General features: G+C 48.8%; 1 protein-coding gene across 1 annotated transcript in view; it reads left to right on the top strand.

The window, feature by feature from the left end:
• The first annotated feature begins 2,052 nt into the window (after nt 1-2,052).
• The window catches only part of LOC147084125 (uncharacterized), a 227,182-nt gene continuing 204,824 nt past the window's right edge, over nt 2,053-24,410 (top strand). Inside the window, exons 1-2 of the mRNA XM_085979847.1 lie at nt 2,053-2,692; nt 2,849-3,280. Of these exons, the coding sequence (XP_085835973.1) occupies nt 2,255-2,692; nt 2,849-3,280 (870 nt within the window). The 5' untranslated portion in view covers nt 2,053-2,254. The remainder of the gene's footprint in view (nt 2,693-2,848; nt 3,281-24,410) is intronic.

Below are 24,410 nucleotides of genomic sequence, written 5' to 3'. Positions count from 1 at the left end.
GAGGGAGCGCCGCATTGTCGGAGGGGCAGTAATGAAGGAGCGCTGCAGTGTCGGAGGTGCCATCCTACGGATGTGACGTTAAACCTAGGCCCCCGTCTGCCCCCTCGGGTGGATGTAAAAGATCCCGTGGTGCTATTTCAAAGAAGTTATCCCCGGTGTTTTGAGCCCAATATTTATCCCTCAATCAACATGACGAAAAAACATTATCTGGTCATTATCACATTGCTCTTTGTGGGAGCTTGCTGTGCGCAAATTGGCTGCCGCGTTTCCCACATTACAACAGTGACTACACTTCAAAAGTACTTCATTGGCTGTAAAGCGCTTTGGGACGTCCGGTGGTCGTGAAAGGCAGTTAAAAAGGCAAATGGTATGCTGGCCTTCATTACAAGAGGATTTGAGTACAGGAGTAAAGAAGTATTACTCCAATTATATCTTCTTCTTTCTTCTTAGGCAGTCCATCAGAACCGAGGATGACTTGCTTCCACATTAAAGATGAGTTCTCAGGTGTAAGGGTAAACCGGGAGAGCTTCTTCTCCCCGAGACGGACCCTCTGATATAAAGGGTCAACTGGATCCATGTTTATCTGTAATTTAAACAGAGGTCTGGTCGTCTTCCGAGCTCTTTCCCCTAGAGGAGAGGGTAGAATGGGGGTCTTTAGTGTTAAATGGTTTCACCTGGGTGCATTGCTTCCATCGCATACCCATCGGTTCCTGTAGACAAACACACGTATCACTTGTCATTAATACAGTACATGGCCCCATCCAACGGGCCCCATTCCCTTTCTTCCGATAACTTGCGTCATTACTTGTTGACCTATTCTGGGCAACTCGTCTGGTTTAAGTCTAGCATTCTGCCTTTCTAGATCTTTAATCTGTTGTTGGTTCCTCACTTCTTTATTTAGTGCTTGTACCTCCTGATTTAGTTGTACTAAGTATCGCCTTAATCTATCTTGCACTGGTCCTGGTCTTAAATACATATTTTGGTTCTGTCTTCACAAAGGAGGACACAAATAACATCCCAGAGATGTCGGGGGAACATAGGGTCTAATGAAAGGGAGGAACTGAATGAAATTAGTATCTGTAGGGAAATGGTGTTAGGGAAATTGATGGGCTTGAAGGCTGATAAATCCCCAGGGCCTGATAATCTACATCCTAGGGTACTTAAGGAAGTGGCCCTAGAAATAGTAGATGCATTGCTGGTCATCTTCCAAAATTCGATAGACTCTGGAACAGTACCCATGGATTGGCGGGTAGCTAATGTTACCCCACTATTCAAAAAAGGTGGTCGAGAGAAAATGGGGAATTATAGACCGGTAAGCCTGACATCGGTAGTGGGGAAAATGCTCGAGTCCATTATAAAGGATGTAATAGCAGAGCACTTGGAAAACAGTGACAGGATCGGACAAAGTCAACATGGAGGGTCCCTAAACTTACATAGAAACATAGAAGATAGGAGCAGGAGTAGGCCATTTGGCCCCTCGAGCCTGCTCCGCCATTCAATGTTCAAGTTTCTGGAGTGGGACTATGAACCCACAACTTTCTGCCTCAGAGGCGAGAGTGCTACCCACTGAGTCACTGGCTGACACTAAAGAACAAGCAGTTCTGACGAAAGGTCATTGACCTGAAACGCTAACTCTGTTTTTCTCTCCACAGATGCTGCCTGACCTGCTGAATATTTCCAGCATTTTCTGTTTTTATTAAAGAACCGAGGGAGTGATTGCTGACAGGAGGAATGTTGGGTCGTCCTGCACATGCGCACCTCCCTGGCAGCTGAGGCGAAACACCGACTCGTCCCCACCTGAGCCGCTCACGCGTACCAGATGTTGCAGCTCCGCATGCGCGCCCGATGTTCCAACCGTGGGGTTTTGTGCGCTGAGCATGCGCGTTGTGGACCGATCGGGACGGGCGATTGTGGAGCAGGAGGGAGAGCGTGGGGGCCATGAGCACATGCGCGGGACTCGGAGTCAACAGAGTGCTTTCTGGAGCGTGGGGGCTTGTGGGTATTACAGCCGCCATTACTGCTGATCCTTTCAACCAACCTGTGCAGCAGCTGGAGCCTGAAAATCAGCTTCACTGCCCCTAGGTTCGGAAAGGGGAAAATTAAACGACAGTTTGCCTCTGATCCTTTTCTGATCTCAATTTACAGGGTTATAGAACTGGAGCAGTTACAGGTGGGAAGCTCAGACCAAACATTACGTCAACATCTGACAGAGTCGCTGGATTCATCAGGACCTGAATATCATCGGCCTTTGCACATGGAAGGAGAAAGCAGTGATCGCAGCGATGACAAACCGCACATGTGTTCGGTGTGTGGACGCGGATTCAGCCGATCGCCTGACCTGGCGAGACACATACACTGTCACACCGGGGAGAAACCGGGTAAAGGTGGGGACGGTGGGAAGGGATTCAGTTCCCCGTCTACGTTGGAAGTTCAACGGCGCAGTCACACCAGGGACAGTCCGTTCACCTGCTCCGTGTGTGGAAAGGGATTTGTTTGTTCATCCCACCTGCAAACACACCAGCGAGTTCACACTGGGGAGAGACCATTTCAGTGTTCTAACTGTGGGAAGAGCTTTAAAAGCTCCAGGCAGCTGAAGAGACACCAGCTTGTTCACACTGATGAGAGACCATTTCAATGTTCTGACTGTGGGAAGAGCTTTAAAAGCTCCGGGGAGCTGAAGGGACACCAGCTTGTTCACACTGATGAGAGACTGTTTCAGTGTCCTAACTGTGGGAAGAGCTTTAAAATCCCCCGGGAGCTCAAGCTGCACCAGCTTGTTCACACTGATGAGAGGCCGTTTAAATGTTCTGACTGTGGGAAGAGTTTTAAAAGCTCTGGGAATCTGAAGGGACACCAGCTTGTTCACATTGATGAGAGACCATTCATCTGCTCCGAATGTGGGAAGGGATTCACTCAGTCATCCAACCTCCTGTCACACCAGCGAGTTCACACTGGGGAGAGGCCGTTCACCTGCTCCATGTGTGGGAAGGGATTCACTCATTCATCCAACCTCCTGTCACACCAGCGAGTTCACACTGACGAGAGACCCTTTAAATGTTCTGACTGTGGGAAGAGCTTTAAATGCTCCCGGGAGCTGAAGAAACACCAGCGTGTTCACACTGACGAGAGACCCTTTAAATGTTCTGACTGTGGGACGGGCTTTAAAAGATCCGGGGATCTGAAGGAACACCAGCGAGTTCACACTGACGAGAGACCGTTTCAGTGTTCTGACTGTGGGAAGAGCTTTAAAAGCTCCGGGGATCTGAAGGAACACCAGCGAGTTCACACTGACGAGAGACCGTTTCAGTGTCCTAACTGTGGGAAGAGCTTTAAAGGCTCCAAGGATCTGAAGGAACACCAGCGAGTTCACACTGACGAGAGACCCTTTAAATGTTCTGACTGTGGGAAGAGCTTTAAAAGCTCTACGAGCCTTAAGAGACACCAACGTCTTCACACTGATCATCGAATCTAACAGCACAGAAGGAGGTGATTCGGCCCATCCTGTCTGTGCCGGCTCTTTGAAAGAGCTGTCCAATTTAGTCCCAAACCCCAGCTTTATCCCCAGAACTCTGCAAACTAGTCCTCTTCAAGTACATGTACAATTACCGTTTGAAAGTTCCTGTGGAACCTGATTCCAGAATCCTTTCAGATGGTGCGTTCCAGATCTTAACAACCCTCTGTGTGAAAACAATTCTCCTCATTTCCCTCTAGTTCTTTTAGCAACTATTTTAAAGCTGTGACCTTTGGTTACCGACCCACTTGCCAGAGTGAACAGTTTCTCCCTACTTGCTCGATCAAAACCCCTCATCATTTTGAACACCTCTATTAGGTCTCCTCTTAACCTTCTCTGCTCTAAGGGGAACAATCCCAGCTTCTCCAATCTCTCCACATAACTGAAGTCCCTCATCCCTGGTACCATCCTGGTCAACCTCCTCTGTACCCTCTCCAAGGCCTTGACATCCTTCCTAAAGTGTGGTGCCCAGAACTGTACACAAGACTCCAGCTGAGGCCAAAACCCTGCAGCTGTACAAAACCCTGGTTAGACCACACCTGGAGTACTGTGAGCAGTTCTGGGCACCACACCTTAGGAAGGATATATTGGCCTTGGAGGGAGTGCAGCGTAGGTTTACCAGAATGAGACCCGGACTCTAAGGGTTAAGTTACAAGGAGAGATTACACAAATTAGGGTTGTATTCCCTGGAATTTAGAAGGTTAAGGGGTCATCTGATCGAAGTTTTCAGGATATTAAGGGGAACAGATAGGGTAGATAGAGAGAAACTATTTCCGCTGGTTGGGCAGTCTAGGACTAGGAGGCATAGACTAAAATTAGAGCCAGACCTTTCAGGAATGAAATTAGGAAACACTTCTACACACAAAGGGTGGTAGAAGTTTGGAACTCCATTCCGCAAATGGCAATTGATGTTAGATCAATTGTTAATTTTAAATCTGAGATTGATAGGTTTTTGTTACCCAAAGGTATTAAGGGATATGGGCCAAAGGCGGGTGTATGGAGTTAGATCACAGATCAGCCATGATCTCATTGAATGGCGGAACAGGCTCGAGGGGCTGAATGGCCTCCTCCTGTCCTATGTTTCTCACTAGTGATTTGTAAAGGTTTAGTGTAACTTCCTTGTTTTTGTATTCAATGGCACTATTTACAAAGCCAAGTATCCCACACACTTTCTGAACCACCTCACCAACTTGCCGCGGCACTTTCAAAGATTTGTGAATATGGACCCCCAGGTCCCTCTGCTCTTGCACCCCCTCAAAATAGTCCCAGTTAGATTATACGGCCTCTCCCTGTTGTTTCTCCCAAAGTGCATCACTTCACACTTATCCTCATTTAATTTCATCTGCCTTGTGTCTGCTCATTTCACAGTCTGTCTCTGTCCTTCTGAAGTCTGCTACGACTATGCTCACTATTTACTACGTTGCCAAGTTTTGTATCATCTGTAAACTTCAAACTTGTACACCTATACCCAAGTCCAGGTCAGTTATATATAACAAGAAAAGCAATGGTCCTAATCCCGACCCCTGGGGAACCCACTGCATACTTCCCTCCAGTCAGAAAAACATCCCTCAGCACTGCTCACTGTCTCCTATCCCTCAGCCAATTATATACACAAATTGCCATCAGCCCTTTAATACCATGTGCTTCTCTTTTCCGAGTAGGTCTCTTGTGTGGTACTTTATCAAATGCCTTTTGAAAGTCCATAAGAACATAAGAAATAGGACCAGGAGTGGGCCATACGGCCCCTCGAGCCTGCTCCGCCATTCAATAAGATCATGGCTGATCATCGACCTCAACTCCACTTTCCCGCCCGATCTCCATATCCCTTGATTCCCCTAGAGTCCAACAATCTATCGATCTCAGCCTTGAATATACTCAAAGACTCAGCATTCACAGCCCTCTGGGGCAGAGAATTCCAAAGATTCACAACCCTCTGAGGGAAGAAATTCCTCCTCATCTCGGTCTTAAATGGCCGACCCCTTATCCTGAGACTGTGCCCCCTAGTTCTAGACACTCCAGCCAGGGGAAACAACCTCTCAGCATCTACCCTGTCAATCCCCTTCAGAATCTTGTATGTTTCAATGAGATCACCTCTCATTCTTCTAAACTCCAGAGAGTATAGGCCCATTCTACACAATCTCTCATCATAGGACAGCCCTCTCATCCCAGGAATCAATCTAGTGAACCTTCGTTGCACCGCCTCCAAGGCAAGTATATCCTTCCTTAGATAAGGAGACCAGGACTGTGCACAGTACTCCAGGTGTGGTCTCACCAAGGCCCTGTACAATTGGAGCAAGACTTCCTTACTCTTATACTCCAAGCCCCTTGCAATAAAGGCCAACATGCCATTTGCCTTCCTTATTGCTTGCTGTACCTGCATGCTAGCTTTCTGTGTTTCTTGCACGAGGACACCCAAATCTCTCTGAACACCAACATTTGAAAGTTTCTCACCATTTAAAAAATATTCTGTTTTTCTATTCTTCCTACCAAAGTGAATAACCTCACATTTCCCTACATTATACTCCATCTACCACCTTACTGCCCACTCACTCAGTCTATCTATATCCCTTTACAGACTCTCTGTGTTCTCCTCACAGCTTACTGTCCCACCTAGCTTTGTATCATCAGCAAACTTGGATACATGACACTCGGTCCCTTCATCTGGGTCATTAATATAGATTGTAAATAGCTGAGGCCCCAACACTGATCCACGCGGCACCCCACTAGATACAGCCTGCCAACCTGAAAAAGATCCGTTTATCCCTACTCTTTGTTTTCTGTCCGTTAACCAATCCTCTATCCATGTTACTATATTACCCCCAACCCCATGAGCCCTAACCTTGTGTAATAATCTTTTATGTGGCACCTTGTCGAATGCCCTTTGGAAATCCAAATATACTACATCCACTGGTTCCCCTTTATCTACCCTGCTAGTTACATCCTCAAATAACTCTAATAAATTTGTCAAACACGATTTCCCTTCCATAAAACCATGTTGACTCTGCCTACCCATGTTATGATTTTCTAAGTGCCCTGATACAACTTCCGTAACAATGGATTCCAGCATTTTCCCAATGACTGATGTCAGGCTAACTGGCCTGTCGTTCCCTGTTTTTTCTCTCCCTCCTTTCTTGAATAGCGGTGTTACATTTGCGACCTTCCAATCCGCTGGGACCGTTCTAGAACCTCGGGAATTTTGGAAGATCAAAACCAATGCATCCACTATCTCTTCAGCCACCTCTTTTAGAACCCTAGGATGTAGGCCGTCAGGTCCAGGGGATTTGTCGGCTTTTAGTCCCATTAGTTTCTCTATTACTTTACATTAAGTTCCTCACCCTCAATAGACCCTCGGTTCCCCATCTTTGGTTTGCTTTTGTGTCTTCTACTGTGAAGAGATACAAAATATTTGTTTTATCGTTTCTGCCATTTCCTTATTCCCCATAATAATTTCTCCTGTCTCTACCTCTAAGGGACCAACGTTGTCAGCTGTGGCTCAGTGGGCAGCTCACTCGCCTCTGGGTCAAAGGGTGGTGGGTTCAAGTCCCACTCCAGAGACTCGAGCACATAAAGCTAGGCTGACCCTCCAGTGCAGTGCTGAGGGAGTGCGGCACTGTCGGAGGGGCCGTCTTTCAGATGAGACGTTAAACCGAGGCCCCGTCTGCTCTCTCGGGTGGATGTAAAAGATCCCATGGCAGTATTTTGAAGAAGAGCAGGGGAGTTATCCCCGTTGTCCTGGCCAATATTTATCCCTCAACCAACATAACAAAACAGATTATCTGGTCATTATCACATTGCTGTTTGTGGGAGTTTGCTGAGTGAAAATTGGCTGCTGCACTTCCCACATTACAACAGTGACTACACTTCAAAAAGTAAAGCGCTTTGAGACGTCCAGTGGCCATGAATGGCGCTATAGAAATGCAAGTCTTTCTTTACTTTTGCTACTCTCTTCCTTTTTGATGCTTTTGATTTAATGATTAAACATTTAAGAAATTATTGCAGTGACAAAGGCTGTCTGTGAAACTGGAGGAAATTTGTCTTTAAATAATGTTATTTAAAAAAAAAATTTTAATGTAAGATTGAACTTTTTATTTACAGTAAATGACATTTACAGAGCTCAGGTCTCAGCTCTTTGTACAAAGTCACAAGCCCTCATGCCTACAAGGCAGGGGTCCCAGTCTCTACAAGCTTCTTGGTCATCTTCACTTGTTCATCTGGATAATGGGTCTCCAGGAATTCACACAGTTGAGGGTCGGCACTCCCAGTGGAGAGTTTGTGCAGATCCAGCAGACTCTGGTTGACATTCTTCTCCATCTGCAGGGCTCTCTGCATCGCCGAGCGGAGCCTCTCGCTCTCCTGGCCGAACAAGTGGACTGTAATGAAACTTAAAAACTTAAATTCATTTTTGAAACTTATCAAATTAAATTAAATTCACCCCAGCCGGGGTGACAATGCACTCCAGTCCTCGCGGCACCCACCGGTCTCGGAAGGTCTCAAGTGTGCCGGCAGACACCGCGTGCTCCATCTCCAGGGCCACCCGGGCATGAACATGGCCGCGGAAGAGAGGCAGGCAATTGGGCCGTACGACCCCCTCGACTGCCCGCTGCCTGGACCTGTTTATTGCCATTTTGGCCAGGCTCAGGAGCAGTCCTACAAGGAGGTCCTCCGATCTGCCTGCTCCCCTTTGCACCGGGTGGCCGTAGATCAGGAGCGTGGGACTGAAGTGCAACCAAAAATCGAGGAGCAGCCCCTTCAAAAAATGGAACAGGGGCTGCAACCTCTCACATTCCACATAAACATGGAACACGGACTCCTCTAGGCTGCAGAAAAGGCAGGCAGCCTGGGAGTCTGTGAACCTACTTAACATTTTATTGCAAGGGACGGCTCCGTGCAACACCCTCCAGGCCAATTCCCCAATAGAACAAGGGAGGACTCCCGCATAGAGAGCCCTCCATTGGGGACCTCCGCCTCCACCAGATGGCAAGATGGCACGCCAAGGCGTGTACGGACGGCAGACGATGATGGCAAAGTGGAGAGTGTGCAGCAGCAGCCCGTACAGGAAACCCCTCCATGCAGAGCTCAAGGGCATGGAGGACATTTCCCCGAGGCGGCTCAAGTTGTGAGGCGCCATTTCCTGAGAGGGGTTTCAGGGTCGTGCGCCGATGAGGAATTCTGTCCGAACGGGGGTCAGTTCGGACGGGATCACCCCATGTGCTTGAGCCTCCTCGATACACCTAGTGGAGTCGGGGCCCACTGCCGCTTTCAGCAACTCGATGGCTTTGGCCGTGCGCCAGACGTTGGCCAAGGACAGGCGCTGTGCCAGCTCTTCTGGCACCATCCAGCCCACTCCTCCACCATATAGCAGGTCCCTGATTCTAGTCACCTTGCCAGGCACAGCCCTGCTCTCCGCCAGCCACCCGATCCAGCAGTCACGGAGGTGCGGATTCCTGAGCAGCGGCTCCCGAAGGAGAACCGCCACTCCTGATGGGGGAGAACTCCGCCTGGAGGCGACGCTGTTCCAGACCCATAGCAGTTCCCGGTAGAAGACAGGCAGCTCCCGCAGGTAGGCATGTGTACCACCCAATTCCACAAACAGGAGCTGCGTGTCGTAATTGAGGCCATGCAGCTGACAGAAGAAATACGTCACCAGCGCACACCATCGAGGAGGATTCTCGATGTACAGGTATCTCTGCAGGAGCCGAGTGGGTTTGGAAGGTGCTGCTGAAGAAGTCTTGGCGAGTTGCTGCAGTGCATCTTGTAGATGGAACACACTGCAGCCACAGTGCTCTGGTGGTGCAGCGAGTCACTAAGGTGGTGGATGGGGTGCCAATCAAGCGGGCTGCTTTGTCTTGGATGGTGTCGAGCTTCTTGAGTGTTGTTGGAGCTGCATTCATCCAGGCAAGTGGAGAATATTCTATCACACTCCTGACTTGTGCCTTGTAAATGGTGGAAAGGCTTTGGGGAGTCAGGAGGTGAGACACTTGCCACAGGATACCCAGCCTCTGACCTTTGGAATTCTCTTCCCCAGAGAGCTGTGGAGGCTGGGTCATTGAGTGTGTTTAAGGTGGAGATAGACAGATTTTTGAACGATAAGGGAGTCAAGGGTTATGGGGAGCAGGCAGGGAAGTGGAGTTGAGGCCAAGATCAGATCAGCCATGATTTTATTGAATGGCAGAGCAGGCTCGAGGGGCCAAATGACCTACTCCTGCTCCTACGTCTTCTGTTCTTGTGTCTCTCATCAGCTCCGGCCACTGAGTTGTGTCTGACACCGCGCATCCGTCCCATGGCCTCGCCCTCTCCTGCTCCACAGGTGCCCGGCCCGCACCGCGCATGCTCAGCACACGCCCTGCGCCCCTGTCAATCATCCTCCCCCGCGCCTGCGCACTGGGCCCGAGCTCCAGGCTGCCGCGCGGGGCTTTCTTTGTAAAGACGGTGTTGGTGAAGAGCCGCAATCAATGAGGGAAAGTGAGTTTTGTGAGGGGGCGGAGTGAACCGCAGCACGTGATCACGGGGCCTGTGACTGACGGGAGATCTGACCAAAAGGAAGAGCGCGGGCAGAGCTGACTGGCGGCGGGTCCTCCAACCAATGGCGGCACGGCAAGGGGGCGGGGCCTCCTCTCCAGCTCAGGTGCACTGGGGCCGATTGTGACGCACTGTCCCCCGGTGAGAACAGCTCAGTCAGCACAGAGCTGGGGCTGGAATCTGGGAGAGGGGCCGCAAGCAGCACAGAGCTGGGGCTGGAATCTGGGAGAGGGGCCGCAAGCAGCACAGAGCTGGGGCTGGAATCTGGGAGAGGGGCCGCAGGCAGTGGGCCTGGCAAAGGGACAGTCACTGATTGAATAATAAACAGGGGTAAGGGCACACTAACCTCACATCATATATATATTAATGAATACTTTACATCTGTTTTCACAAAAGAGAGGGACGATGCAGACATCGCAATCAGGGAGGACTGTGAAATATTAGATGAAATAAACATAGTGTAAGAGGAAGTATTAAGGGGTTTAGCATCTTTGAAAGTGGATAAATCCCCAGGCCCAGATGAAATGTATCCCAGACTGCTAAGAGAAGCAAGAGAGGAAATAGCAGAGGCTCTGACCATCATTTTCCAATCCTCTCTGGCTACAGGTGTGGTGCCGGAGGACTGGAGGACTGCTGACGGGGTACCATTGTTTAAAAAGGGAGAAAGGGATAGACCGAGTAATTACAGGCCAGTCAGCCTAACCTCGGTGGTGGGAAAATTATTGGGAAAAATTCTGAGGGCCAGGATAAATCTTCATTTAGAAAGACACGGATTAATCAGGGACAGACAGCATAGATTTGTTAAGGGAAGGTCGTGTCTGACTAACCTGATTGCATTTTTGAGGAGGTAAGAAGGAGGGTCGATGAGGGTAGTGTGTTTGATGTAGTCTATATGGATTTTAGCAAGGCTTTTGATAAGGTCCCACATGGCAGACTGGTCATGAAAGTAAAAGCCCATGTGATCCAAGACAAAGTGACAAGTTGGATCCAAAATTGGCTCAGAGGCAGGAAACAAAGGGTAAAGGTCGAAGGGTGTTTGTGACTGGAAGGCTGTTTCCAGTGGGGTTCCGCAGGGCTCAGTACTGGGCCCTTTGCTTTTTGTGGTATAAATCAATGATTTGGACTCGATGTAGGAAGTATGATTAAGAAGTTTGCAGATGATGCAAAGTTGGCCGTGTGGTTGATAATGAAGAAGAAAGCTGCAGACTGCAGGAAGATATCAATGGACTGGTCAGGTGGGCAGGACAGTGGGAAATGGAATTCAATCTGGAGAAGTGTGAGGTGATGCATTTGGGGAGGGCTAACAAGGCAAGGGAATAGACTATAAATGGTAGGACACTGAGAAGTGCAGAGGATCAGAGGGACCTTGGAGTGCATGTCCACAGATCCCTAAAGGTAGCAGGACAGGTAGATAAGGTGGTTAAGAAGGCACACGGGATACTTGCCTTTATTAGCTGAGGCATAAAATATAAGAGCAGGGAGGTTATGCTTGAACTGTATAAAACACTAGTTAGGCCGCAGCTAGAACACTGCGTGCAGTTCTGGTCACCACATTACAGGAAGGATGTGATTGCACTAGAGGGGGTGCAGAGGAGATTTATGAGGATGTTGCCTGGGCTGGGGAATTTTAGCTATGAGGAAAGATTGGATAGGCTGGGGTTGTTTTCTTTGGAACAGAGGAGGCTGAGGGGAGACTTAATTGAGGTGTATAAAATTATGAGGGGCCTAGATAGAGTGGATAGGAAGGACCTATTTCCCTTAGCAGGGAGGTCAATAACCAGGGGGCACAGATTTAAAGTAATTGGTCAGAAGTTTAGAGGTGGTTTGAGGAGATTTTTTTTTCACCCAGCGGGTGGTGGGGGTCTGGAACTCAGTGCATGAAAGGGTGGTCGAGGCAAAGACCCTCATCACATTTAAAAAGTACTTGGATATGCACTTGAAGTGCTGTAACCTACAAGGCTACGGAGGATAGAATGCCCCAGTCCCCAGGCACGGACATCCAGCACCTCGATCACAGCAACAATTCACAAAACAACGGCAATATAACTTGGAGCAGAGACGGTTAAGTGGAGCTGTGATCGAGGTGCTCAAAATTATGAGGGGTTTTGATCGAGCAAACAAGGAGAAGCTGTTGTCACTGGCAGGAGGGTCGGTAATGAGAGGACACAGATTTCAGATCATTGGCAAAAGAATCAAGAGAGGAAATGAGGAGACTTTTTTTACACAGCGAATTGTGATGATTTGGAATGCGCTGCCTGAATGGGAGGTGGAAGCAGATTCAATAGTAACTTTCAAAAGGGAATTGGATATATACTAAAGGCAGAAATTTGCAGGGCTGTGGGGAAAGAGCAGGGCAGTGGGACAAATTGCATCGCTCTTTCAGAGAGCCGACACCAGCACGATGGGCTGAAAGGCATCCTACTGTGCTCTATGATTCTATAACATCAGCTTCTCTCTGCTCACTAGTACTGAGAGAACAGGGAATAATCTTTAAATCCAGCCCAGTTATTGGGGGCTCTTAACATTAACAAGCCCCAGTTGCCTGAATTAACATGGTTCAGTCCTGGATGTGATTAAAGGCATCGGAAACAGTGGAATCGACCCACCGCAGTCACACTGTGGACACTCTGGTGTCTCAGCGGGTGGGATACACCAGGGAATCCCTTTCCACACACTGAGGTTGACTCTAATGATCAGGAGTCCTAGGGTTTCAGATACCAGGTAATCAAGCTCACAAGAACACAAGTTGTCTCTCCAGGCTTTATTAAGAGCGCTGCATAACACAGATCGGGTGATAATTCCCTCAATCTGGAGAATAGAAGTACAGTGGATTCACGCGCGATCTTCTCGAGTCTGTTCCAACTGACAACGGCTTAAGTGGCCTGTTCTTATACACAAGCTTGGTTACCGCTCAGGAAATGGGATTGTTTGGACCCGTCTGTTGACCGCCTCCTGAACTCCTGCTAATTCAGGGAATTCAGTCCATCTGTGACCAGACTATAACCACAAGCCGTCTGGTTATCACACCTACACGGTCCGTGAGGTTATCAGATTCACACCCAGACGTTGTGTCTTTACTTGTTTGGCACTTCATCCCATAACACGGGTACAGGGGCTCAGTAATGTTTCATTCATCAGAACAACAACAACAACTTGTATTTATATAGCGCCTTTAATATAGTAAAACGTCCCAAAGCGCTGCACAGGAGTATTTTAAGTCAAAAAACTTGACACCGATCCACATAAGGATAAATTAGGGCAGGTGACCAAAAGCTTGTTCGAAGAGGTAGGTTTTAAGGAGCGTCTTAAAGGGGGAAAGTTGAGTCGTTGAGTATATTCAAGGCTGAGATCGATAGATCCTTGGACTCTAGGGGAATCAAGGGATATGGAGATCGGGCGGGAAAGTGGAGTTGAGGTCAATGATCAGCCATGATCTTATTGAATGGCGGAGCAGGCTCGAGGGGCCGTATGGCCCACTCCTGCTCTTATTTCTTATGTTCTTATGAAAGAGAGGTAGCGAGGTGGGCAGGTTTAGGCAGGGAATTCCAGAGCTTAGGGCCTAGGAAACAGAAGGCACGGCCACCAGTGGTGGAGCGATTAAAATCAGGGATGCACAAGAGGCCAGAATTGGAAGAGCGCAGATATCTTGGATGGTTGCGGGGCTGGAGGAGATTACAGAGAAAAGGAGGGGCGAAGCCATGGAGGGATTTGAAAACAAGGATGAGAATTTTGAAATCAAGGTGCTGCTTAACAGGGAGTCAATGTAGGTCAGCGAGCACAGGGCTGATGGGTGAACGGGACTTGGTGCGAGTTAGGACACGGGCAGCCGAGTTTTGGACGACCTCACATTTATGTAGGGGTCAAAGACAAAGTACAACAGCATACGGGTCAGCTTAACAGAATCTCATCATATTTATGGGGCCATCAATATAAAATAGTCTCTGATATATTAAGTAGGGAATTCAGGAGAAATGTCTTTACCCAGAGAATGGTGAGAATGGGGAACTCGCTACCACAGGGAGTAGTTGAGGTGAACAGCACAGATGCATTTATGGGGAAGCCACATGAGGGAGAAAGGAATGGGAGGAGATGTTGATCGGGTTAATTGAAATAGGGTGGGTGTGGGGCATAAACACTGGCATGGACCAGTTGGGCCGAATGGCCTGTTTCTGTGCTGTATTCTATGTAACACCACGAACAGTCAATCAAAGGGAATCATCAGCACAACAGTCTTAAAGATTAAACAGCAGTACAAGAATTTATAAAACATTCATCCATTCCACGTTCATGTCGCCCCAGCTACAGAACAGTGTGAACTCGCTGGTGTCTCTTCAGGTCCTTCGCCGATTTAAAGCTCTTACCACAGTCAGAACACTTGCATGGTTTCTCATCAGTGTGAACTCGCTGGTGTCTCACCAAGTGGGATGACAGAGTGAATCCCTTCCCACACACGGAGCAGGTGAACAGCTTCTCCCCAGTGTGAGTACGCTGGTGTGTCGTCAAATTTCCAGAGCTTTTAAACCTCTTCCCACAGTCAGAACATTTAAACGGCCTCTCTCCAGTGTGAACTCGCTGGTGTTCAAGCAGAGTTGAGGACTGAGTGAATCCCATCCCACACACAGAGCAGGTGAACGGCCTCTCCCCAGTGTGAACTCGCTGGTGTCTATGGAGGCTGGATGACTGAGTGAATCCCTTCCCACATTCAATACACGTGAACGGCCTCTCCCCATTGTGAACTCGCTGGTGCATCTGGAGCTTGGATAACTCTGCGAATCCCTTCTCACACGGAGCAGGTGAACGGCCTCTCCCTGGTGGGAACTCGCTGGTGTGTCAACAGGTGGGAGGACTGAGTGAATCCCTTCCCACACTCGGAGCAGGTGAACGGCCTCTCCCCGGTGTGACTGCATCGATGAGATTCCAGCTGGGATGGGCAATCGAATCCCTTCCAACAGTCTCCACATTTCCACCATTTCTCCGTGGTGCGGGTGTCCTTGAGTCTCTCCAGGTTGGACGATCAGTTGAAGCCTCATCCACACACAGAACACGTGTACGGTTTCTCCCCGCTGTGAATGGTGCGATGTTTTTTCAGGCTGTGTAACTGGTTAAACCTCTTTCCACAGTCAGTGCACTGGAACACTCTCACTCGGGTGTGTGTTTTCCAGTCACACGGATGTTTGAAATCTTTTCCCACAGACAGAACAGACAAACATTTGTCCTTCCATATTCAAAGGTCAATGATATTCAGGTCCTGATGAATGGAGTGACTCTGTCAGATCTTGATGTGATGTTTGGTTTGAGTTTCCCGTCTGTAAATCCTGCCCTTCTCACACCCTGTAAAAGGAGTTTACAAAAGCCATCACTGTAAATACAGGATAGAAATTCAGAACAGACAATTCTAGTTTCTGTGGAACATTCTTTCCCCTCTTGTTCCCCCAAAGCTGTAAATCCCGGTCCCACACACTCTCCCTCCTCCCTGTGCTGAAATCCAAACCCATCGCACCATCTCCAACATTTCTTTCCTCCACTCCCAGTTTTCCCCCTCCCTCTACTCTGGTTGGGTTCAGTTCCACACCCGCTGTGTGCAGAGTGAGAATAAAATCAATGAGTCAATGATTGTCTCTCCTGGTCACGGGGATCCTGAAGCCCTGCCCACTCTTTGTTCCTGTACCAAGATGGCCACACATGCGCCGTGCTGTAGGTGGAACCGGTCTGCCTTTCCTCCACCAAGATGGCGGCGCGTAACCCGGGCCTGTCACCGAGAAAAAGCCTCACAGCTGCCGTCTGGTGGAACACAGACCGGGCCACTGAATCTCATTCGGGCCTGAGGCCGTTCTCCAACTTTATAAACCCTGCGGCGTGGCCTACCCGCAGTTTATTAATCTCCCGACCCCGCTCCCGCCGACCTGCAGCTCCGCCCGGCGACCGTGCAGGGTTTTCTTGTAAAGTCGGTGAGGGACACGTGACCCGGGCCCAGTGACTGATTGACGGGAGCTTCCGACCAACAGGAAGCGAGCAGGGCGGGGCTGGAGGAGTGAGCTGGCGGCGGGTCCTCCAACCAATCGGGGAGCCTGAGGGGCGGGACTTGTGCCGGCTGATTGTCTGATCCGCAGGGCAGCGAGTTTCTCCAGTCCCTTGTTCAGGGCCCGGGTCCCGGGGAGGCTGTGGCCCTTTATTCCCCTCATTGGACACAAGGCTCTTTGGCTCACAACCCACAGGCTCAGATTGCAATTCAGACTTTTTAAATTCATGAATAAAAGCAGATAAACCTCGTGCTTCTGTGGCACAAACTTTTTAATATTTGGGAGTAAAAGTACAAGTTTTTTCCCCTCTGGGGAATTAGTTATTAGTTTCAGGAAACAACAACAACCACTTGTATTTATAAAGCGCCTTTAATGTAGTGAAACATCCCAAGGCTCTTCACAGGAGCGTTAGAAAACAAAATCTGACACCGAGCCACATAAAGCGATATTCGGGCAGATGACCAAAAGCTTGGTCAAAGAAGTAGGTTTTAAGGAGCATCTTAAAGGAGGAGAGAGAGGTAGAGAGATGGAGAGGTTTAGGGAGGGAATTCCAGAGCTTAGGGCCCAGGCAGCTGAAGGCACGGCCGCCAATGGTGGAGCGATTAAAATCGGGGAGGCTCAAGAGGCCTGAATTAGAGAAGCGCAAATATCTCGGAAGGTTGTCGGGGCTGGAAGAGATTCCAGAGATAGGGAGGGGCGAGGCCACGGAGGGATTTGAAAACAAGGATGAAAATTTTAAGGATGAGACACTTGAAGAAAAGCAGGGATAATAATAACAATCAACTTTATTGTCATTGTTAGTGCACAAGTGCAGTACAACGAAATGTAGGCTTGCGGCTCCCGAGAGTGTACATTTAGATTAAGACATTTAAACATTCAACATTCATTTGGCTTGTAATACATTAACATAAACATAACCATAATAAAGTGCATTGGCAGATGTGCAGGCTTTAGAGTTTATTTGTGGAGTTCAGTTGGATGACAGCCCTGGGAAAGAAGCTGTTCCTAAATCTGGTCGTTCAGGTGCGAATGCATCTGTAGCGTCTCCCAGATGGCAGGAGGGCCGTTATGGGACAGGGTCGTTAATTCTGTTCTGCGACAGTTACTGGGACAGACTGTATCTCCTCTCTCCTCCACACAGGGATTTGTGGTAGTTAAAGGGACAGCAATTCTCCTTGTTTTGCGAGATTGTAATTAAAGGGACACTGCTCTGAGATGGCTGCGAACTTTTACTGCCACCAGCCTTTCTAAAACTTCTTCCTTTTTTGAGGATCTGTGTGAACTCGCTGGTGACTCAGCAGGTGGGATGAACTCTGAAACCTCTTTGCACAGTCAGATCATTTAAAGGGTCTCTCATCGGTTCTGGGGCAGGAGGGATCTGGTTAACAGTGATCACAATATCATTAGGTTTAAAGTAGTTATGGAAAGGGACATAATAAAATCAGCGGTGAAAATACCCAGCTGGAAGAGAGCCAGTTTCAGTGATTTGAGAAGGGATCGAGCACAGGTGGACTGGAAACAAAGATTGTCCAGGAAAACAGTGAATGATCAACGGTCCCAGACCTGAAACGTTAACTCTGTTTCTCTCTCCACGGATGCTGCCTGGCCTGCTGAGTATTTCCAGCATTTTCTGTTGTTATTCCAAATTCAGTACCCTGTCCCTCCCTTCTCTCCATATCCCTTGATCCCTTTAGCCTTAAGAAATATATCCAACTCCTTCTTGAATATATTTAATGAATTGGCCTCCACTGCCTTCTGTCGTAGAGAATTCCACAGGTTCACCACTCTCTGGGTGAAGAAATTCCTCCTCATTTCAGTCCTAAATGGCTTACCCCTTATCCTTAGACTGTGACCCCTGGTTCTGGACTCCCCGACCATCAGAAACATCCTTCCTGCATCTAGTCTGTCCAGTCCTGTTAGAATTTTACAATTTCAATGAGATCCCCTTTCATTCTTCTAAACTCCAGCGAGTACAAGTCCAATTGACCCAATCTCTCCTCATACGTCATTCCTGCCATCCCAGGTATCAGCCTGGTGAATCTTCGCTGCACTCCCTCCATGGCAAGAAAATCCTTCCTCAGATAAGGCGACCAAAACTGCACACAATACTCAAGGTGTGGTCTCACCAAGGCCCTGTACAACTGCAGCAAGACATCCTTGCTCCTGTACTCGAACCCTCTCGCTACGAAGGCCAACATACCATTTGCCTTCTTAACCGCCTGCTTCTCCCGCTGCTGAGACAAGTGGAATGCAGCAGAGGGCGCTCTTCTGAGTTTGGGGCTCAGGCCTGTTAGTGGACCAGTGCAGAGGGAACTTTACTCTGCACTGGGCTTCACTCCCTCAGCACTGCACTGGAGGGGCAGCACAGAGTTTTAGACTCGAGTCTCTGGAGTGGGACTTCAACCCACAACCTTCTGACTCAGAGGAGAGAGTGCTGCCGCCTGAGCCACGGCTGACACTCTGTATCTGACCCGTGCCGTACCTGCCCTGGGAGTGTTTGATGGGACAGTGTAGAGTGAGCTTTACCCTGTATCTAACCTGTGCTGTACCTGCCCTGGGAGTGTTTGATGGGACAGTGTAGAGGGAGCTTTACTCTGTATCTAACCTGTGCTGTACCTGCCCTGGGAGTGTTTGATGGGACAGTGTAGAGGGAGCTTTACTCTGTATCTAACTTGTTCTGTACCTGCCCTGGGAGTGTTTGATGGGACAGTGTAGAGGGAGCTTTACTCTGTATCTAACCCATGCCGTACCTGCCCTGGGAGTGTTTGATGGGGCAGTGTGGAGGGAGATTCACTCTGTATCTAACCCATGCTGTACCTGCCCTGGGAGTGTTTGATGGGACAGTGTAGAGGGAGCTTTACTCTGTATCTAACCCGTGCTGTACCTGCCCTGGGAGTATTTGATGGGACAGTGTAGAGGGAGCTTTACTCTGTATCTAACCCGTGCTGTACCTGCCCAGGGAGTGTTTGATGTTGACACCAGGTGCTGAGAATGTTAAAATGTTCCTTTTCCCCACAGTGACATCCAGCACCTTCATGAACACAAAAATTCACTTCAAGAAAGTAACACAAACCCATCAGCTTCTCCCCTGGACACCGACATTGAGAGGACCAGGAATGTCTGTAACAAGTCATCAATTAGCTCTCGTCTTATCTTAGAAACAGGGCCTCAATAGACTGGGTGTTTCAAACAAAGCTGATTTATTGATACAGAATATTAAAATCCAGTCCAGTTATTGGGGTTTTAATATCCACGAAATATAAGATGGCCACTAATAAATCCAGGAGGGAATTCAGGAGAAACGTGTTTACCCAGAGAGTGGTGAGAATGTGGAACCCGCCACCACAAAGAGTAGTTGCGGCTAAAAGTACAGATGCATTTAAGGGGAAGCCACATGAGTGTGTAAGGAATAGGAGGATATGTTGATGGGGTTAATTGAAGTAGGGTGGGTGTGGGGCATAAACACCAGCATGGACCAGTTGGGTTGAAAGTCCTGATTCTGTGCTGTACATTCTATGTAACACCAAGAACAGTCAAAAGAAGGGAATCATAGAAACATAGAAGATAGGAGCAGGAATAGGCCATTCGGCCCCTCGAGCCTGCTCCGCCATTCAATGAGATCATGGCTGATCATCCAAATTCAGTACCCTGTCCCTGCCTTCTCCCCATATCCCTTGATCCCTTTAGCTTTAAGAAATATATCCAACTCCTTCTTGAATATATTTAATGAATTGGCCTCTACTGCCTTCTGTAGTAGAGAATTCCACAGGTTCACCACTCTCTGGGTGAAGAAATTCCTCCTCATCTCAGTCCTAAATGGCTTACCCCTTATCCTTAGACTGTGACCCCTGGTTCTGGACTCCCCCACCATCGGGAACATCCTTCCTACATCTAGTCTGTCTAGTTCACAGAAATCACAGAAACCCCACAGTGCAGATAGAGGCCATTTCGGCCCATCGAGCCTGCACCGACACATATCCCACCCGATCTCCGCAACCCCTACACCAACACATATCCCACCCTATCCCCGTAACCCCACGTATTTAATCCCCCTAACACTAAGGGTCAATTTATCATAGCCAATCAACCTAACCCGCACATCTTTGGACTGTGGGAGGAAACCGGAGCACCCGGAGGAAACCCACGCAAACACGGGGAGAATGTGCAAACTCCACACAGACAGTCACCCGAGGCCGGATTCGAACCCGGGTCCCTGGCGCTGTGAGGCAACAGTGCTAACCACTATGCCACCGTGTTAGAATTTTATAAGTTTCAATGAGATCCCCTCTCATTCTTCTAAACTCCAGCGAGTATAAGCCCAGTCGACCCAATCTCTCCTCATAAGTCATTCCTGCCATCCCAGGTATCAGTCTGGTGAATCTTAGCTGCACTCATGGCAAGAACATCCTTCCTCAGATAAGGTGAGCAAAACTGCACACAATACTCAAAATGTGGTCTCACCAAGGCCCTGTACAACTGCAGCAAGACATCCTTGTTGCTGTGCTCAAACACTCTCGCTACGAAGGCCAACATACCATTTGCCTTCTTAACTGCCTGCTGCACCGGCATGCTTACCTTCAGCGACTGGTGCACAAGGACACCCAGGTCTCGTTGCACTTCCCCTTCTCCCAATCTATTGCTGTTCAGATAATTATCTGCCTCCCTGTTTTTGCCACCATAGTGGATAACTTCGCATTTATCCACGTTATACTGCATCGGTCAGGCATCTGCCCAATCACCCAACCTGTCCAAATCATATTGGAGTTTCTCAACATCCTCCTCACAGCACACACGCCCACCCAGCTTTGTGTCGTCTGCAAACTTGGAGATATTACATCTAGTTCCCTCGTCTAGATCATTTATAGTGTGAATAGCTGGCGTCCTAGGACCGATCCCTGCGGTACCCCACTAGTCACTGCCTGCCACTCGGAAAAAGACCCGTTTATTCCAACTCTTTGCTTTCTGTCTGCCAACCAGTTCTCTATCCAAGTCAGTACCTTGCCCCCAATCCCATGTGCCTTAACTTTACACGCTAATCTCTTATGCGGGACCTTACCGAAAGCCTTCTGAAAGTCCAAATACACCACATCCACTGGTTCTCCCTTATCTATTCTACCAGTTACATCCTCAAAACATTCCAGTAGATTAGTCACGCACGATTTACCTTCTTGTAAATCCATGTTGACTTTGTCAGATCCTGTCACTGTTTTCCAAGTGCTCTGCTATTACATCTTTTATAATGGACTCTAGCATTTTCCCCACTACCGATGTCAGGCTTACCGGTCTATAAGTCCCTGTTTTCTCTCTACCACCTTTTTTGAACAGTGGGGTGACATTAGCTACCCTCCAATCCATGGGAACTGTTCCAGTGTCTATAGAATCATCAGCACAGCAGTTATATAATTTTTTTGATATATATAAATGACCTGGATATTGGAATTCAGTGTAGAATTTCTAAATTTGCCGATGACACCAAACTTGGGGGTGTGACAAACAGTGAGGATGACACCAATCAACTGCAACAGGACATAGAAAGGCTAGCAGAATGGGCAGGCAAGTGGCAGATGGCATTTAATACAGAGAAGTGTGAGGTGATGCATTTTGGCAGAAGGAACAGGGAGAGGCAATATACACTTAATGGCACAGTTTTAAAGAGTGTGCAGGGACAGAGGGACCTGGGAGTTAATGTGCATAGGTCCCTGAAGGTGGCGGGACATATTGAGAGAGTGGTTAACAAAGCATATGGGATCTTGGGCTTCATAAATAGAGATATTGAGTACAAAAGTAGAGAAGTTATGCTGAAACTTTATAAAGCGCTGGTTAGGCCACAACTTGAGTATTGCGTCCAGTTCTTGTCACCAAACTTTAGGAAGGATGTGAAGGCCCTTGAGAGGGTGCAGAGGAGATTTACCAGAATGGTTCCGGGGATGGGGGATCTTAGCTACAAGGACAGGTTGGAGAAGCTGGATTTGTTTTCATTAAAGCAAAGGCGGTTGAGGGGTGATTTGATAGAGGTGTACAAGATTATGACGGGTTTGGATAGGCTAGACGGTGAAAGGCTGTTCCCACTAGTTGATGGTACAAGGACTAGGGGACACAGATTTAAGGTTATGGGCAAGTGATACAGGGGGGACGTGAGCAAAAACTTTTTTACGCAGCGAGTGGTGAGGACCTGGAACTCGGTGCCGACGGAAGTGGTGGAAGCGGAGACACTCAATGTTTTCAAGGGGAGGCTGGATAGGCACTTGAGGGAAATAAACTTGCAGGGCTACGGGGATAGAGCGGGGGAATGGGAGTGACTGGATTGCTCTACAGAGAGCCGGCACAGACTTGATGGGCCGAATGGCCTCCTTCTGTGCCGTTATGACTCTATGACTGTGACTGGAACCGTGTGAACGTGCTGGTGTCTCAGTAGGCTGGAGTACTGAGCGAATCCCTTCTCACACACGGAGCAGGTGAATGGCCTCTCCCCAGTGTGAACTCGCTGGTGCATCAGCAGGTTGGAGGACTGAGTGAATCCCTTCCCACATACAGAGCAGGTGAATGGCCTCTCTCCAGTGTGGACTTGCTTGTGTGTCAGTAGGTGGGATGGCCGAGTGAATCTCTTCCCACACACAGAGCAGGTGAATGGCCTCTCCCCAGTGTGAACTCGCTGGTGTCCCATCAGATCCCCAGAGCTTTTAAAGCTCTTCCCACAGTCAGGACATTTAAACGGCCTCTCATCGGTGTGAACTCGCTGGTGTCTCAACAGGTGGGGTGATCGAGTGAATTCCTTCCCACACATGGAGCAGGTGAATGGCCTCTCCCCAGTGTGAACTCGCTGGTGCGCCACCAGGCTTGATGACTGAGTGAATCCCTTCCCACACACGGAGCACGTGAATGGCCTCTCCCCAGTGTGAACTCGCTGGTGTCCATTCAAAATCCCAGCGCTTTTAAAGCTCATTCCACAGACAGAACATGTAAACGGTCTCTGATCGGAGTGAAGTCGCTGGTGTTCCTTCAGATCCCCAGAGGTTTTAAAGTTCATCCCACAGTCAGAACATTTAAATGGTCTCTCATCAGTGTGAACTCGCTGGTGTCCCAACAGGTGGGATGACTGAGTGAATCCCTTCCCACACACGGAGCAGGTGAATGGCCTCTCCCCGGTGTGAACTCGCTGGTGTCCGTTCAGAGTGCTGGAGCTTTTAAAGCTCACCCCACAGACAGAACATATAAATGGTCTCTGATCAGAGTGAACTCGCTGGTGTTGCTTCAGATCCCAAGAGGTTTTAAAGCTCTTCCCACAGGCAGAACAGTTAAATGGTCTCGCATCAGTGTGAACTCGCTGGTGTGCCTGTAGGTGGGATGGCCGAATGAATCCCTTCCCACACACGGAGCAGGTGAATGGTCTCTTTCCTGCTCTCTCCAGCTGGTGTCCCTTCAGCTCCTGGGACATTTGAAAGCTTTTCCCACAGTCGGAATGTTTCACCGGCCTCTCCCCAGTGTGAACTCGCTGGTGTGCCAACAGATTCGAGGACCGAGTGAATCTCTTCCCACACACGGAGCAGGTGAACAGAATCTCTCCTGCTCTCTCCAGCTGGTGTCTCTTCAGCTCCTGGGACCTTTTAAATCTCTTCCCACAGTCAGAACATTTAATCGGTCTCTCATCACTGTGAACAAGCTGGTGTCTCAGGAGGGTGGAAGAATGAGTGAATCACATTAAAAATACAGAGCAGGTCAACAGTCTCTCATCGGTGTGGACAAGCTGGTGTCTCAGCAGCACGGAGGGTGCAATTAATCCCTTCCACACACGGGGCCGGTGAACAGTTTCTCCCCAGTGTGTAGCCACTGTTGTCGCTTCAAGTACTTGTAGATTTTGAAGCTCTTCCCACACTCAGAACATTTAAAAGGTCTCTCATCAGTGTGAACTCACGGCTGTGCCAGCAGATTGGATGAGCGACTGAATCAGGTCCTGAGGAAACGTGTAACTCTGTCAGATCTTGAGGTGCTGTTTGGTTTGAGCTTCCTGTCTGTAAATGCTCCACTTCTAAAACCCTGTAAAAGGAGTGTAGAAAGGGTAAGGGGGGAAGCAGGAATCTTTTTTGGCTTATTTTGCCTCAAAGAACAAACAGGGCAGAGCCGGTCCCACTGGTGTCCTGCCGTGCCCACATTAACCAGCGGGCCAGAAACAGCCCAATCCACCTCACTGACTTGGCCCTAAAGTCAAATCAAGTCTCATCAAAGTCTCATCAAATGACATCCTTTGTGACTGTGACAAAGGTAAACTATCCCTCCTCGTCCTTCCTGACTTGTCTGCAGCCTTTGACACGGTTGACCACTCCATCCTTCTCCCAACGCCTCTCCACCGTCGTCCAGCTGGG

This window comes from Somniosus microcephalus, unplaced genomic scaffold (assembly GCF_052327205.1).
Source record: "Somniosus microcephalus isolate GS21.2 unplaced genomic scaffold, FLI_Smic_1.0 scaffold1, whole genome shotgun sequence".
NCBI classification, from domain to species: Eukaryota; Metazoa; Chordata; class Chondrichthyes; order Squaliformes; family Somniosidae; genus Somniosus; species Somniosus microcephalus.
This window is presented reverse-complemented; position numbering and strand designations above follow the sequence as displayed.